This window comes from Crinia signifera, chromosome 3 (genome assembly GCF_055691185.1).
Source record: "Crinia signifera chromosome 3, ASM5569118v1, whole genome shotgun sequence".
Classification (NCBI taxonomy): domain Eukaryota; kingdom Metazoa; phylum Chordata; class Amphibia; order Anura; family Myobatrachidae; genus Crinia; species Crinia signifera.
Window position 1 is genome coordinate 94,816,677 of NC_139219.1, and position 17,856 is coordinate 94,834,532.

The 17,856-nt window shown below is 41.1% G+C and overlaps 1 protein-coding gene across 1 annotated transcript in view; it reads right to left on the minus strand.

The window, feature by feature from the left end:
• Window positions 1-6,651: 6,651 nt before the first annotated feature.
• The window catches only part of IGF2R (insulin like growth factor 2 receptor), a 143,358-nt gene continuing 132,153 nt past the window's right edge, over window positions 6,652-17,856 (minus strand). The window contains exons 43-47 of the mRNA XM_083176221.1: window positions 17,458-17,639; window positions 14,042-14,228; window positions 12,127-12,297; window positions 10,777-10,846; window positions 6,652-8,720 (exon numbers count right to left, since the gene is read on the minus strand). Coding sequence (XP_083032347.1) covers window positions 8,337-8,720; window positions 10,777-10,846; window positions 12,127-12,297; window positions 14,042-14,228; window positions 17,458-17,639 — 994 coding nt within the window. The 3' untranslated portion in view covers window positions 6,652-8,336. The remainder of the gene's footprint in view (window positions 8,721-10,776; window positions 10,847-12,126; window positions 12,298-14,041; window positions 14,229-17,457; window positions 17,640-17,856) is intronic.

The following is a 17,856-nucleotide window of genomic DNA, read 5'->3' on the forward strand; positions in this document are numbered from 1 at the left end:
GTAGAGGGCATGTGATCTTATTTAGTAAAACCGTAATCTATCAATGAATGACTGCCAGGATAAAGCAATAGCATATTAGCTGACTAATTGCCAGCACTGCCTGATTCAATTAGCTGCTGAACCCTCATGTAATCCGCACAAAAAACTGCATGAAATGCGTTCCTCCATCGGAAAACTCATTATATTCCACATTTCCAGATATTTTACTACACAGTAAAAGGCTAAATAATGGAATAACTGTGGCATTCATCACCCTGTAAAATGATGATCTTTGCGTGGCCGTCAGAACGTCAAGGCTTGCCGCTATATGCAGCGGGCTCCCTGCATTTTCGGCGAACCTCGAAGTTCCGGAGAATCCCCCAGAGCGTTGAATATGCAAGCGGACTGGATGGCGAGAATGGCTTTTCCACGCCCCCGCTCGCCATGTACATTGAATACCGCCCTTTATGTAGTAACATTTTTATTATCCTTTATATGGCATCACAAGGTTTATGCAGCATCTAACAATACATAAATGAGAAAAGAAAAAAAAGAAAAAAGAACAGTACAAGGCAATTTAGGACATTGTAAAGAAAGTGTGTTACATCAGGGGACAGGAAACTGAAGCAGTTACTAGGGTGGCAGAGAGATATATATTCTAAGAAAAGCACATGAGGAGAGGGGGCCCTGCTCGTGAGAGCTTACATTCCAAGGATCAGACTAATTTACTTATGTGGTGCCATATTTTTTTTTTTATGCATTTTTTATTGCTTTCAGAAAGGTAAATAAGCATCAGAGCAAATATACAAGAGTCATGAGTATATAATGTACATGGTAAGCAAAATTATATTTGTGGCATGGCATTGGTACGATTAGTTTCTCCAATTTAACAGAAAGTTTTAAACAAAGTAACAGCTAAGGATTAAGAATCTTATAAAAAAAACATTTACTTGGTCAAGAGAAGTAAAACACAAGAAATCCTGACAGTGTCAAGTAAGCAATCGGAAGTTTGGATACTTTTGAACAGGGGGGGGGGGGGGGGGAGCACGGAGAGGTGGGGGGGGATAGGGAAAGAGGGAGGGGAGAAAAAGGAAGAAAGACATATGGTGCCATATTTTAAATAGCCCCGTACATATATGCTAACAGAAGAAAGGTAACAGAAGAATGTTAAAAATAAAAAGGCTAAAAAATGAACAGATAAGTTGGTATAACTAATTATGTTAAAATACTTAATACATTAATTCAATTAACATAATAAATATAATTGGCATACAGAAAATAAATTAGCACCCTATATGATGAGACATAACTAAACAAAGTAAATTGATGCAATTAACAGAATTACATTGAACGGCATACAGCAACATAATTCAGCATCCCGACCCACGAGTGCACAGAATAATACATGGATGCATTGAGAGAACAAGTGGCATACAGAAAACATTCACACGGATATCAGAACAAAAAGTTACCAAGCAAATAAATAAATACAAAGAATGACCACAATGAAGGGAAAATAATTATATTTAAACAAGTTAAGTTGCAGCAATCTACAGTTCTGGATAAAACAGAAAATAGTCTTCTCTTCAAACCAGTAGAGAGGATAGGCAAGGTAACATCACCAGGCATTATAATGATACCCCTTTCACATTGCCTTCAATATCTTTAGTTATTGCATGTGACCAAGCAGCAACCTGGGATACTATGCAGTGTGAAATCACCCAGTTGAAATAAGCCAGGTTGAGCAACCCAACATAATAACTTGGGTAGCAAGCAGGGCTGCTGAGTCGATGAGACCTAGCATCTGTTCACACCTCAGGAAAGGCCAGCGCTTAGAGATTAACTCCTGCTCAAGTGCCGGCTTGGGACCAGTCAGAGGTGATGTCACCAATCACGCAAAAGGCCAGGTTGAGCTGCCAGTCTTAAAGGGGTGCTGGCTGGGTTTTACCCGGGATGGACCCATGGAAAAAATCCCTGTGTGAGCACTCAGAATAGCAATCTGAGAGGGGTTTAACTAGACAAAGTGCATGTTGGCTGAAGTTGTAGTTAAGGTAAAGACATCGGTGGTTATTGTGTTTTTCTTGCAGCAGGGGCAGCTTAGATGTAGGTATCACCTGGACTTATAGCAAAAATCTGTGTCAATTCAATCGAAGCTATTACCATATTACACAGTTTAAAAATATAAAAAAAGGTGAAAAATATTATACACATCTTCAATTAATATATTGGCTATATAAATGTAAAGCTTTGATCTATTGGATAATTATGTGGACAGAAAGTGGAAAAGGTTGGCAGATAAAAAGCTCAATATGAGTTTTCCAGGTTTTTCTTTGGTGTCAATGTCAACACCTGAGCACGTGGACCTCCAATTAGTGTAGAGCTTTGTTCACCATGCTTCGGGTAATTGCCTTGCTGCCGCCCGGCACACTTTACATCTCCTGATCGGAGCCCACATGGATGTTCAAGTATAAAAAAGTCTAAAGATCGAAGAAAAGAAATATCATGGAAAACGCATGTCAACCTTTTGTCAACAGTTTGCCAATGCTGACCTTGTGACAGTTGGTGATACACAGAACACAGGCTAGGTGACTGGGAAAACCTGAACTGTTAGGTGTACTTGAGGACTGGGGTTGGGAGCCACTGCCTTACGGCGTTTTTGACCAGTCAGGCTGCTTGGCCTTTTAACTGCCACACTGGATACATGCAACTCTGAAACTGAGGTTATTTGTACAGTAAACTATTCTAATATCCCTATGTGCAGCCTACACTTTCCATATTAATTGCACACTCTTTTTAACCTACAAATTATTTAACTTTGGGCTATTTCACACTGTCCGGCTCCTGCCGGACGGCGAAATCCCGCACGGCCAGGAAGCCGTGCCGTGCACAGAAGTTGTGAATGGACACTATTGTGTCCATTCCCACGGGACGGCCACGGCCCGGCCGTCCGGTTGCAGCCGGACCCCGCCACTGGAAGGGATGGCTGCCGGGCTGTGGCCATCCCCTCCATGATAAACTACTGTGTGCTGCACAGCTTCCTGGCCGTGTGGGTTTTCGCCGCCCGGCAGGAGCCGGAGTGTGTGAAACCGCCCTTACACTATGCTGCTCACAAAAAATAATAATTCTGAGTCAGAAAGGCACAATCAGTCTCTAATGGACATAACCATGTGCACTACGGGTGGGGCTGATGTAACATGCGCAGAGATAGTGCAATGTAAAAATAAAACAATAAAAAACACCCAAATCTAACTCTCTGCACATGTTACATCAGCCCCACCTGCAGTGCACATGGTTTTGTCCATTAGAGAGCGATTGTGCCTTTCCGAGAGAATCAGAATAACCCCCATTGTCCTGTATGTGAGGATTATTTAGTTATAGGTCATCATAGTTCTTCCCTTATTTCCCATCTCTAATTTCTTTATTATCAAGCTAATATTTTAAACATTTAACAATTCAATAAGATCTTATCCCAGATTCTATGAGTTAATGCCCTGAAAACAGGTTAATTTAACGGGTGAGAAAATGGTCTCTAATTGAATAGCACCAGGCTTTAAAGCTTGAGGCAACCTCCCGTTTACACCCCCATTAATTAATGGAGCTAACTGAATTACCTCCCTTATCTTTATATATATATATATATATATATATATATATATATATATATATATATATATATATATATATATATATATATATATATTTATTTATTTATTTTGTATGCTACCTTTCCGAATTTTTTTAAAACTAATGTTCTGACAATACAGTAGGAAAAAACAGGGGGCTGTTTTTGGTATACCTGCGCACAGATTCTATTGGTGTGTACCTAGGACTAGCAGCTGCACTCAGAACGGGTGACTATGTCCGTTTGTGGATTACAGTATAGGAATTTTGGTTTCAGTGCTGCGCTCTGTCACTAAGATTCTACAAGTTGGTAATTTAATTGGTTTTTATTGTGCAAAAAAACCTGTATATAACAAATGCTCTTTTCAATACCAGTGTCCAGTCACTTGGGGCTGGAAGATATGTATTCCTTCAAGGGCAATTAGTCTATACAGGATGAAATAAAAATAGAACAAATGGAAGGAAAAAATAGAAAGAAAAAAAGGAGAAAAAAGAAGAAAAAAGTGTACGGGGTAGAAATTAGATCATAAATATATACAGTATTATCGATTTTGAACAAATTGTCACTGCTTGAGAAATGTTATTGTTTGACCGACAGTGCAGGATGATGATGGTGAAAAAATTGCAAAATGATGCTGATTGCGATTGTCTGTTCAATTAATTATGATCTAATTTCTACCCCGTACACTTTTTTCTTCTTTTTTCTCCTTTTTTTCTTTCTATTTTTTCCTTCCATTTGTTCTATTTTTATTTCATCCTGTATAGACTAATTGCCCATGAAGGAATACATATCTTCCAGCCCCAAGTGACTGGACACTGGTATTGAAAAGAGCATTTGTTATATACAGGTTTTTTTGCACAATAAAAACCAATTAAATTACCAACTTGTAGAATCTTAGTGACAGAGCGCAGCACTGAAACCAAAATTCCTATAATGTTCTGACAACCAGTAAATGAACACAGGAAAACATAGAGGTGCAAACGTTTGAAAAATGTGGATAAAAACAGTTGTCCGCTGAATAGGTTTTCCTGTGCAGCTATTTAATATTCATATCATTAATATAATTTAATATTTAGTGTGTTCAGTCACAGAATTGTAATATGGCACATATACCATAGTTATTGTTTCAACATACTTAATTTTGTTATTTGTTATACAGTGTCAAAGTCTACTTTCCCACAGCATACTAATTTCCATAATTAAGATCTAAAGAGACGTTTGACCCTGCCGAGCTGTGGCTATTGAAGGGCATTTACATAGAAACTTTGACCAGAGTTTCCATGATACCAGCAGAGGGGTGTGGCTGACTATTGAGACAGTGTTGCATGGGGAAACCAGTTTAAACAATGGGCAAGGAGCTTCCCCCTCCCCCCAGAGAGACACTTGAAAAGGCACAGACAACCACAGCTCAGTGCTGGCCAACTGTTGGAAGGACAACACACAAGATGGATCTAGACTCCCCAGGAAGGATGTATTAAGTATCAGTATTAGGTTTTATTCTAGAATTTGGCAAATAGGACTCATGGCTTTGGAAAATGGATAAAATGGAAGAAGCATAGTAACTTCAGATATATGTTTAGTCAGGTAGATATTGCTGGATGGGTGAGAATTGTGTCTGTGAGTGGAACATACTAGATTGCATCTGTAGTGAGTTCTGATCCTTAAGACTCTAGCTAGCCAGAAGCTAGCCAGGAATATGGTATTCCACGGATTGTTAACATGGTATGTTTCAATAGCGGTGGCCGGATAGTGAGATGAATTGCAGCTTGGTGGTTTGCATGAACTAGCCTGTGTAGGTGAATGAATTGTCTAGTGATTCTATAGATATAATAAGTTTGTACAATGGTTAAGACTCAGCATAGTACCAAGTGTTCAGGATGAGGCCTAGATTTCTGTGTTCCCATGTGCTCAAGGCCAGGCCTAAGAAGCAAGTTCTTAAGCCTGTTTTAGACAAGATCTGTGTGATGGATTGTTACCCTGCATTACCCTTATCTAAATGTAGCTTGGTATTTGGAATGATAAGTCTTGGTGATGGTTACATGCTGTTTTAGTGATAGATTGAACCCAGTATGGTCTTAAAATGGTTATTAGGAAAGCACAGTGATTCTAGGAATAGTATTTTTCTCTCATTCAATGTGACCAAAGATCTGTGATGTGCTTTGTGTACGGCCATGTGTTTGGGCCTAGATTCAGCAAGGCCCTCTAGCCATGTGATGTATTTTGGTATAGCAAGGCCTTGGATTGTATAGTGCCATTTAGGTGCATTAAATAGAGAATACATTATAACTCAAGGATTAAATGTGCATATGTTGTAGGCTTGCCATGGTTGCTGAATGTGAGAGTTACATGCAGGATTGTGAGTATTGCATGATGCTGTTTAGTGGTAATTTGATGTAATGTTGTGGACGGATGATTGAAGGTGCAGTCAGTTCAGTGTTATTATAGAATGTTATATTGTGCTGAAGAATATCTTTGTATTGAAGGTCATGGTTTCGATCTGCAACCATGAGTTTAGGTCGTGACAAGATGGCCGACAATGTGTGCTTTGTATTGTCTACTCCAAAAATGGCCCCTGTGCCATGCGGTGAACCATTGTTAGATAAGGAAGATGGCTGCTGTCCTCTTAGCCAAGCCTCCAGCCCCGTATACACACACACACACACACACACACACACACATATAACAACATTGAACTTAAACTTAAATGTATTAAGGATATTGGTTTATAAATGTAATAACTGGAATGTTGTTTATCATATAATGTGTAACCTTTAATGCTGTTTATTCATCTACTTACATAAATATTATTCATTGATTATATTTCTGGACATTTACTTATTACTAGGTGGGTAGAGCTAGAGAATTGCGCAGCCCGTTCGCATAATTAAGTATACTTGCGTTAAATGAATAATCAGACTTCAATAACAGTATGTAACCTACCAATTTCTTACATTGCTTATTATACTAGCGTGTGCAAGTTACCAATTCCCTGGCGGCTGCCTGCCGTAAGTGATCCTGACGCAAAAAGAACAAAATAGAAAAGAACACAGTTTGTTATAACTTATCTTTTAATTTATTTGTTCAATACTTTTATATTACAAGTAGATCCAAAATGAAAAAGTCCATAGTACCATTTGACCCAAAGAAATCAATTGGAAGATACAAAACTAAGGAGATTAGACGGAGGTGGTGTACCAGTACGTAGTTACAGGATGATACCATAAGGACTAATATGGAGATCCTGTTTTAAGCAGTGCCGTCATTTCTGTTCTGCATAAAAATGGAATATACGCAGCCTTTACATAACAATCTTGTGCAGCAAAATCTTTTCACATATCAGCAGTTCCTTAAACTGATTTAGGAGAATTGTGCTAGATTATTATTATTATGCACAGCACTTAAAAATGCAGGAGACTATTATTTATTACCATTACATTTTAATGACGACTCCGAAATGATCATACACTGAAAATCTCCCTCATCGTCCACATATTAGAAATGACACAATACTGAGTAAGAAGATTTTCAGAACAGGTCGATTTTCAAGTTTAAACAGTTTTAAAAACTTGTTTGCTCAGAGCAAAAAGCTGTTCAGAATTACAGCTGTAATCCCTCTATTACAAGAGAGATCATAAAACAAAAACACTGTAATACACGACAGAGAGAAGGGATTTTTGCAGCCGTAGATACTGAATCTATTTTAGGTGGTCCTATCATTACCTATTTGGCTTGTTATACTTATTCCCTTTAATATATAAAAAGTCCACATGTGCAAATTAAGGCTTCTTATAGGTAATCGGTTTTGAACAATGGAAATATACACCACTTGAATTTTTGGCAGCAAAAAAAGTCTGATAATCTGGACTGTGTTCTAAGCATACCGCAGAAATATAACTTAAATTAATTTTAATCCGTATACAGATTCCATTATTCTGCTTTAAATTCGTAACTTATTTCCAAAACACGTTTCAATCCATTAGGTTTGCCATTGGGTACCGTGCACAGGACAGCAGCAGATATATGTACATATATTTAAACAATCACACTTCCCCATCCTTCACTTAAATGCTTCTGAACTGAATCCAAAACTAGGATATTAACAACACACATTGAAATTATAGTCTATGACAATGGTACCTGTAAATATTACCAAGTAGGAGTGCATTTTTATCAATCACTTATTGGAACTGTCTCCTTTTCGTTGATCTAAGGTTTACATTAACACCCTGCCGGCAGGAAAAGCTCTATGCTTTTTTTTTTTTGCCAACCTGAGTTTTAGTTCAAGTGAATAAATAGTAGTCAAACTTCATGTCACCAGCGGCAGAGCATCTCATATGCATGGAAACAGTTTGCATTTTCTGACTTTCATTGATTATTTAGCGCAATTTACATCATACAAGAAGAAGATTCCAGCTCCCATATGTAAAAGGAAAAAAAATAAAAAACACAAGTCCCAATCATTACAAATCCCATTTAGAGCAGGGATGCGTTAAAACATAAAAACCAATCCAAACCGCCAATGCAATAAATCGCTGTAGTCCAAAACAAAAAATAAAGCAAACAAACAATCCTAGTCTTCCCTAATGTACATGTATACATTTTATATTTAACCTGTTGAAGGTCAAAAGACAAAAAAAAACTTGAGTTATGGTTATTTGGTTGCAGTAGCATTGTCCATTCAAACACGATTTTATTTTAGGCACAATTAGGAAGGATTGAAGATGCAGAGTTTGTACTAGATATTAAGCATATCCTCATCACTGTCATCATGAAATGAAGCTATGTTCCGCTCATCCTCCTTTTTATGCTGGACCGACCTTGACTTTCCAGTCTTTTCTTGTCCTCCATTTACTATTCCTATCAAGTTCTCTTCATGGCCAGAATTGTATCTGCCTATGGCCTGGTTTGCATTTCTCGGATTGCTCCTTGAAGACTGTATTCTGACCTCTGGTATCGTCAAGACTTCGTCTTCGCTGTCAAGATCGTCAACGTGCAGTGAAGTGAAGGCTTCGGCCTTGACGCTTCGGACATGGCCATTCTCATGGTGTGGCTTTGCATGGTTTGCGGACACTTCTTCCATAAGCCACTCCGTTTCATTTACCTCTTCTTCAGTATTGATCTACGGGATATAAACCAGATGAGCATCACTGCGTACATAGAAATATGAATAATAATCTTTAACAATACAAACAAGGGAGTTTGCTTTTCATAAAATAAAACAAGCCATCCTCACCGTCAAAACACCTATCTGTATTTAATGTAAGGGACAAACCCTCGGTGTGAGAGGACAGCGAGGATTCCCTGAAACGGTGAGGTTTGCCGCAAATGTAGCATGTCCACTGTATTTTGTGATGGCCACACTTGCCGTTTCCACCTCACCTCAGGGAATAAGCGAGGTGGAAACGGAGTGAAGGGGAGGGAGTTGAATACTGATGGCGAGCTATCGGCACTTCTCACCATCAGGAGCTTTGAATACCCCTCTGTGAGTTGGAGCATCTTCACTATATAGTTAGCAATTTCTGAAGCTTTATTCTACTCTTAATGTAAGTACAAGATAGATAAATAAATATTTTTTCTAAAGTATATCTAAGAATCTGAACCATTAGGAATGCATATTTTTCTTTTTTGTTTTGTCAAGACCAGTCAATAACTGCAAACACAGATGTGTACATGATGATACCAGAGAACTGATGAGCTTTTATATAATATACCCCCACCTTGGATAGATTAGAAAGTTAGGTACTTGTTTCCTAGCACGGCCACAATCGCGGCCATCGGGTGTCATTTTTAGTGGTCTGCGACGCGACCGACGCGATGCCCCCGATTTTCCCATTGAAATGCATTAAAAAAAGTCAAAATCGCGTCGGTCACGTCGTATGCGGCTAAAAAAGGCTTAAATGGTCCAGACGCGATGCCCCCGATTTCCCCATAGGGAACAATGTTAAATGCCTCAATTTAGCCGCGATGCCCCCGATTTCCCATAGGAAACAATGTTAAATGCCTCAATTTCACAAAATCATCATAGGGAACAATGGTTAATGGGCCAGAAACCCCCAAAAACACCCCTGAACAGTGAAATGTCCCCACAAAAGTAGTTGACGCCACCCCACGATCAACGCGAACCAGAAGCGTGGTGAGCGCAGCGAGCCCGCGAGGGGCGGCGGTACGCGTCCTCCGACCTTTTCATACCCCCACTATCCACGTCGGCGTGGAGTTGAGAATAGAATAGTGTGGCGAGCGCAGCGAGCCACCGAGCCTGAAGCGTGGCGAGCGTAGCGAGCCCCGCGAGGGGACGCGGATACCTTCACAGGTAAACGCGTCCCTTTGCGGGCTTCACAGGTATCCGCGTCCGCTCGTCACGCTTCGGGCTCGGTGGCTCGCTGCGCTCGCCACACTATTCTTTTCTCAACTCCACGCCGACGTGGATAGTGGGGGTATGAAAAGGTCGGAGGACGCGTACCGCCACCCCTCGCGGGCTCGCTGCGCTCCCCACGCTTCGGGTTCGCGTTGATCGTGGGGTGGCGTTAACTACTTTTGGGGGGACATTTCACTGTCCAGGGGTGTTTTTGGGGTTTTCTGGCCCATTTACCATTGTTCCCTATGATGATTTGGGTAAATTGAGCCATTTAACATTGATTCCTATGGGAAATCGGGGGCATCGCGGCTAAATTGAGGCATTTAACATTGTTCCCTATGGGGAAATCGCGGGATAGTGGGGGTATGAAAAGGTCGGAGGACGCGTACCGCCGCCCCTCGCGGGCTCGCTGCGCTCCCCACGCTTCGGGTTCGCTTTGATCGTGGGGTGGCGTTAACTACTTTTGGGGGGACATTTCACTGTTCAGGGGTGTTTTTTGGGTTTTCTGGCCCATTTACCATTGTTCCCTATGATGATTTGGGTAAATTGAGCCATTTAACATTGATTCCTATGGGAAATCGGGGGCATCGCGGCTAAATTGAGGCATTTAACATTGTTCCCTATGGGGAAATCGCGGGCATCGCGTCGGTACCATCGCACCCGATTTTTTAGTGCATGCGATGGCCGCGATGCCCCCGATTTTTCCTCACGATGCGCACGATCATGATCGTTGTGGCCGTGCTAGGAAACAAGTACCGAAAGTTATGTGTGGGAGCATTTCCTGGGAGAGACAGGGCTTCCTTTGTAAGATGAATGTTACCTTGGTGTACTTGTAAGACACATTGGAACTTCTTCTACAGCAGTTGGTTATCTTGTACATCACCGTTTCCCTTAAAAAAAAACATAAAAAGTTTTCAGGTGGATTTGAAAATTCACATTCTCTACATTTTTCCATTTTATACACAATATAAATAGCCCTATATTGTGATGGAATGCACAGGGGCATGGCCTAGCATTGTTTGTGTGGAGACTGTGAGAGTGTAACCGCTCCGCCGGCTTGTGTTTATACACACGGTGATCATATGCGGTCATTCCTGCTGTTGGTTTGTGATTTATTACCATCTATACCGTGGAAAATTGTATAAAAACACATTTTTAATCTTGATCAAAGTACAATGGAGTGCTCCAATTTGTCATTTTAGAATTTTTTTACCTGTGAATCCAGGTGCCCACTGGGCTGAAAGTGGAGCTGCCAATTTTATAGCGAACCTAGGTGCCTGTGACTGAACTAATCCTGGGACTTGTATTTCCACTAATCAGGACTAAAAATATATATTATTTATATATATTTTTTTATTTCATACATTCAAACATGTAAGTATCTGAAATGATGCATTATAAGCTTCATGATAATCCTGTGAGGTGCACGTCTATGACAGCAGACAGTGACTGTTTAGAAAATAGATACGCTATAATGTCCTGTGGCAGATGGACTACTGGATACAGCCCAGTAGTTGACAGGGGAGCAATCCGTGTAAAGGCGAGTACGATTTGACACTTTTCTACACAATTTTGACACATCGGCCCAATAAAATACGTAAAAACGGACAAACGGTATGTAATTTACTTATGATTCCAATCCGATGCATGGTCTCATGTACATTACATTGGATAGGATATGGAGATTGTCACTGCTGCAGTAAGGATACATTGTATCCTGCAGCAGTGAAACGGATTGCATGTGATACATCAAAATAACTGCATACGATGTATCACATGCAAGCTGCATGTGGTTCCTCGGCTTAATGTATGGGGGCATTAAAACCCTCCAGTAGAGGAAAGAGAAGCTCTCTCTTTTTTTTGGGTCAAAATGTTGACACAAGCACTGAACCACCAATAGTGGTCCACCCATTGACTGTCGACCTAATTACTGTCGACCCTATGACCCATATCCGGAATAATGGAGGCAAATAGAAATGAAAATGCGTGTCAGTGGTACATTTCCCATGTTATCCATTGTAATGTTTTGTTTTGCTGCATGCTGCCTATTGTCTTTAACAAGTAATAATAATTCCCGTGACCATGTCCAGAGGCCAATCTACGGGTTAAAAATATATTTTTTAAAAGAACTGAAGGAAGTTCATGGGCATTCCCGTGACATTCCGCTTACCTCCTCTCTTTTTTGTATAGCAGCAGCACTATCAGGCAAACCACAAGGATCACCAGGAGAATGCTGAGAACAGCACCTACGGCTTGGCTTCTCCCTGACAAGCCTTGGTATTGATTCTGACTATCATCGGGGAGGTCATCACTCTTCTCAGTGTCCTCCGGTTTGTCATACCTAATAACAGGATGCCAGTTAGATGAGGGAATACAGAAGTCATGCTGCACCACAACCAATGCACAGCACAAGGTTACAGCTAAACAGACAGAGGGGAGGAAATGCTGAAAGAAAGCCAGCAGCAAATCAGCCACACTGAAACTGCACCAAACGGGTGTCATTACTGCAAGAATTTAATGTGTCTAATGAAACACATTTTCTATTTTTTTGTAGACGCTATTTATTTGAAAACCCTCCTTTTACAAATTGTATACACTTTATCAGTCTGATTTATTTCTGTGTTTCTCTTCTACAAATTAGGACAATATGACACCTGGTGCCTGAATCACCCTAATGATTTCAGTATATGGTACCTTGCCAGTAACAGCCTAGTAAGGAAAGTCCACACCACAAAAGGTAAAAGGGAGACATAAGCTGGCGGGTACCGTGGTAAATGATAGGGCAAAATGTATCAAAGGAAGCAACGCAGTAGTGTATGCTAATTAATTAAACACAAAAGGCACAGTCACAGGTTAAACTCGATTAAAGTATGACAAACATACCAATACAGTAATCTAGTAAAAAAAAAAATTAAACTAATATTGGATACAAACTGGGGGCGATATATATCTACTAGGGCAAACAATGTTTGAGAACTAAAATCGACATCTCGGCCCTCAGTGTGTTTAAGGTTGCAAGAACATTTTAAAAACAGACCAGACATAGAACATATGTCAGAGAAAATACTAATTATGTACAGTACCACTGGGCTGCACAGTAGAGTCCTCTATAGAAGCTCTTCTCAAACTACATGTTGGAAGTTGGTCTCTGGAGCGTCATGCACAATGGCAGTGGGCGACAAAAAATACAACGTGATCTGGCCAATCATCAGACCAAGGTGAGGAAATCGCTTTCCTGCTCCACTGGATATTGCATGGACTTGTCAAAAGATAATCCAAGGATTTATAGAGCGGCCACCAGACCAGGTGTTTCGTGGTGGAAGGGACTGAGGAAATACAGGTAGGGCTGCGAGCAGCAGCGTTGTTATAGGATTCCTTTTAGATGCTGAACCAATCCATATGTTCAATACAAAAAGTCTAGGCCAAGATTGGCACAGCATGCATCAGAGGAATCTTTGTCAAAACTGGTATGTGCTATTATTTACTCCTGCAAACTCACTATATAAATGCTACTAACACAATTCCTGCTCAGACTACGTAGTCACTGTCTATTACAGTACCTGCACCTTGCTGTACAACAGTGTGCCTTCACCTGAGATCCATTCCCCTTACAAGCCACAACAGCCTATACAGGAACAGTCCTTACTGTGCTGCCCAGTGGTGCATCTGTACTTGCATTTTCTCCAATATTATATTATGGGCACAATTCCAATAATTTTTATGTTTTTAAATTGTTCTTGGTACTAATAAAAAAGTTCTGATGTGCTCCCTGCACTGAATATACTTGTACTGAGAAATCCACAGCATGTCACATTGCAAAGAAGCAACACATTTTTCCTAAAAATAAACATACGGAAAATAGTACAAGAATAAAAGCATCTACCACAGACGATGCATTGTAGATAGAAGCGTTTCAAGAGAGTATGTACATATCCTAAAAGGTGTTGACCCAATCTATAAGCAGCTTTGGTAGAAAACCTTGTATGCCTTTAGCCCCAATAAATCATTTGAATCTCTTTACAAATCATGGTCATACTGTTATCATGAGAAGAAACTTGGTGGCAAGGCACCAGATGATAACTCACACCAGAGAACACACAGCAGAGGTGTGCCAAGAGAACAAGTATTGACAGTCCGCTGTTTCATGCAGGAATTCTGGCCTTCCCTCGCCCTGGGTTTGGCTGCAATGGAAGACTATGGTGGAGGTGGCATTTTTTGATGGATCTTTACCACATTTTGAGTTGGAAGAAAAAACCACATCTAAATCATCATCTGAAAAAAAGTTGTAAAAAAAACATAGTTATTCACCTTAATTAATAAAAGTATCACTGACACTTTCTTGCTTTAAATAAGTTACTGATGCTTTCATACATGCATTGATGTACACAGGCTAGTGTGACTTGGATAACAAATGCAAATGTAATAAGCAGCGCTTACAAAAGGAGTTATGGTAAACCTACCTTCGGTTAACTCCCTTTCTTTGAGGTTCCTGGTACCACAGGGTTAACATCGGGGTTGTATGTGGATCCAGAGGACTGGGGCACAATCTCCAAAGATTAATGCTTTCCAGCATGCCTGGCACCTCTCCTCTATAAAACCACCCCCTTGCATAGGACACTCAAAGTCCCAGCAGGAAGCAGAGAAGGAAAGACTACAGAAAATGGACACAGCAGTGCATTCACTCATACAGAGAAAGAGGACCACTGACCAAGGTCGAAGATGCACCCAATTTTCTCAGGCGTGTCAGGGTGGGCACCCTGTGGTCCTAAGAAACTCAAAGAAAGGGAGTTAACCGAAGGTAGGTTTACCATTACTCCCCTTTTCTTCTTCAGGGTTCCTGAGTCCCACAGGATTAACATCGGAGATGTCAAAAGCTGTACAATTAAGGGCGGGAAGACGCCTGGGGGTGGCCAGAAAAACCTGGCAACCAAAAGAATCATCTCGAGAAGCAAATTTGTCAAAGGCATAAAACTTTAGGAACGTATGGACCGAGGACCACATTGTTGCCATGCACAACTGTTCAGCAGAAACACCACAACGCGTGCAGCTCAAGTAATAGCTTATACTAAGAGTCCACCACCTGCTTTAGACAAGCAGTCTTTTGTGGATCTTTTGGAATGCTCGTGGGGAAAAAAATTGTTGACCAACATAGTCCAACAGCTGCCTAGCGTAGTGACTCCGCGGCAGCCCGGCTCTGTACCCGGCATCTATGGCTCTGGCCCCGGTGTCCATGGCAAGCATAGTGAGCGCCTCTCACACAGCGCCGGTAACCGCCAGATCCCCTGCGCTGGCAGATGACGGCGGAGAGGGGATCATGTGGGCGCCAGCTGAGAGGCGCTTCAGCTGTATGAGACGCAGGTGCATCTCAGTAATTATTAGCACGTGCGCCTCATGCATAATGGGGGTATGTGGGCGCAAATGCATCCTATGCACAATAAAAGAGGCATTTTCAAACACCCAGTATCCACACCAGCCCCACGAGGGGACGCGTTACACACCCTCCCGACCTGTTCATAACCCCACTTTCCACGTCGGCGTGGAGTTTATTTAAAAAAGTGTGTCGAGCGCAGCGAGCCACCGAGCCCGAAGCGTGTCGAGTGCAGTGAGCCCCGCGAGGGGACGTGGAACACATGTGAAGTAATCCACGTGCGCTTGCCACACTTTTTAAAATCAACTCATTAAAAAAACTGACCCCTGATTTCCTGTTCATTGGAATGCAAAGTGACCCGCAATATGGTCCGTACAGCATTAATGAAGATCAGTTCCACCTTTGTTAGTGTCAAAATGGCCGCAAACTGACTTCCGGTAACCGTGATCTGACTTCCGGCGGATGTGCCAGCATGTTTCGATAACTTCTGGTGGAAGTGGGGCAGTTCGAAATTCCACCCACCGCACTGAGGACACTTTTGGCAGCCATGTGGTGTGGAAACTCCCTGCGGCCATCTTTTCCCCAGATGTTGTTACTTGTCTGTAATTCTTTATGTCAATTATTTGGAGGATAAAAGGACACTGTTTGTTCATACTTGCCACACTTGAAGAAGGACCAGTGTGTCCGAAATGCGTTAAGTGGTGGTACTTCCCTACACCTCTCCTGACTTCACCACTGACTTTGCTGGTTCCATGTGCCTGACTAAGAGGATTCCTATACCGGTTCTGTGAGTCCTCTCGCACTGTTGATGTCATCAAGGAGGCCTGGATCCAGCGACAGTCCACTTTGTTTCAGTGTTGCCATTGAAGTGTTATTTATGCGCTAATTACGTCTGCCTATTGTGAGTTTTATGTATAAAATTAAATTTGCTTTCATATCATAAATACTACACTATCATGACTTTTTGTTACTCGCCCCCTATGATATACCCATATTTTGGGTTAGGGGTGTTTTATTCATGTCTTTTCGGGTTCATTTGACGTCCACATGAAGGAAAATGTTCTACATCATATCATCTAAAGTTATTTATATTTGAACTCTTTGTCACTTAAGGGTGTCACATTTTGTATGTTAACACACTCAGACTGTGCTAATCAGCCACAGATCTTTTTCTGCACCTAATATGAAAACAAAATACAATGTAGAAACTGAACACACTGATACTGCTTTCACATTGCAAACATGCTTTCAACCCGTTTTTGTGAACGTGTCTTAAAACAGGTCAAAAGCCAGTTAAACCCCTAGTTGTAAACGATATATTGCAGTTTCAATACCGTTATTGTACTTTCAGATTCAACCCGTTTCAAGCAACAAGTTCAAGCAGTGCTCCTTCGCAATGAATCTCCTTTGTTTATTTCCTGCTTGTGGGCGGGGATCATGCAGGGAGATAACCTATCACCTTTGTGTGGTTATCATTTGTAGCAAATACCGTTTCTGAGCTGTTCAGACTGCAGGAAAAATGGCTCAGAAACGTGTATGATCCTGCTTTTAACACTTTTCAAATTACTGGTATTCTGTAACCGGTAAATTGATAATGGAGCTTTTACACTGCAGCTGTACCCGTTTTAAAACGGTAAAAAAATGGCATACCATGTTAAAGCTGCAATGTGAAAGGGGTATGCTCCTACAGGAAAGATACATACATACATACATACATACATACATGTATAACCCCAATGTTTTCACTGCATACTTAAACTAGGTACATACTATCCAATTATTTGCCGATCAGCTGATAATTGGCTGATTGGGCACCAATGCACTATCCAGCCAAACACATCATCAAGGCACCCCCACAGCCCAGGTTAGAAATCTGGAAGAGGTACACAGTGAGCTAGAAATTGCTTACTGTATATGGTTGTGCGCACAGCACTGTCAGATCAGTGTGTTGCATCATTTAGCTGAATTCACCTAGACAGGTCCAGTCAGAGCTGCAAATGACTTATTTTAGAGTAGGTATAAACACTTGTACATAAATGTAATTCGATCAATATAGAAACCTTAAGTCTATATTTCTTTAAAATTTCTGATTTACTTTGGATCTAATAAGGAATGAAGGAAGAGTGAACTCACCATCAAGGTAATATTTGGCTTTGCCAGAAGTGCCGACTACTCTAGTGAAATCTCCATTCGTCTTTACTTGGCATACACTGGCTCCAATACATTTTTGATAGGCAGAGTTCTCTCTCCCAGATAGCTGAATTTCATATACATACTGATCCTTCAGCCTTATATCACCACTGGCATTGTATGATCTGGGGGTAGAAACACACATTAGAGCGTTGAGAAAGGTAAAATTCAATTTGAAGATAGTCTTGATATATAGTGGGCACGTCGGTGGGTGTGGTCCAGCAAAATGTCTGAATGACAGAAAGACATATAAAAAGTCAGCTGGGCACATGCAGATACATCAGCGCATTATGCTGTGTGTATGGGCTGTCTTACACTTGCCGCAGAGGCTGCTGGTTACTG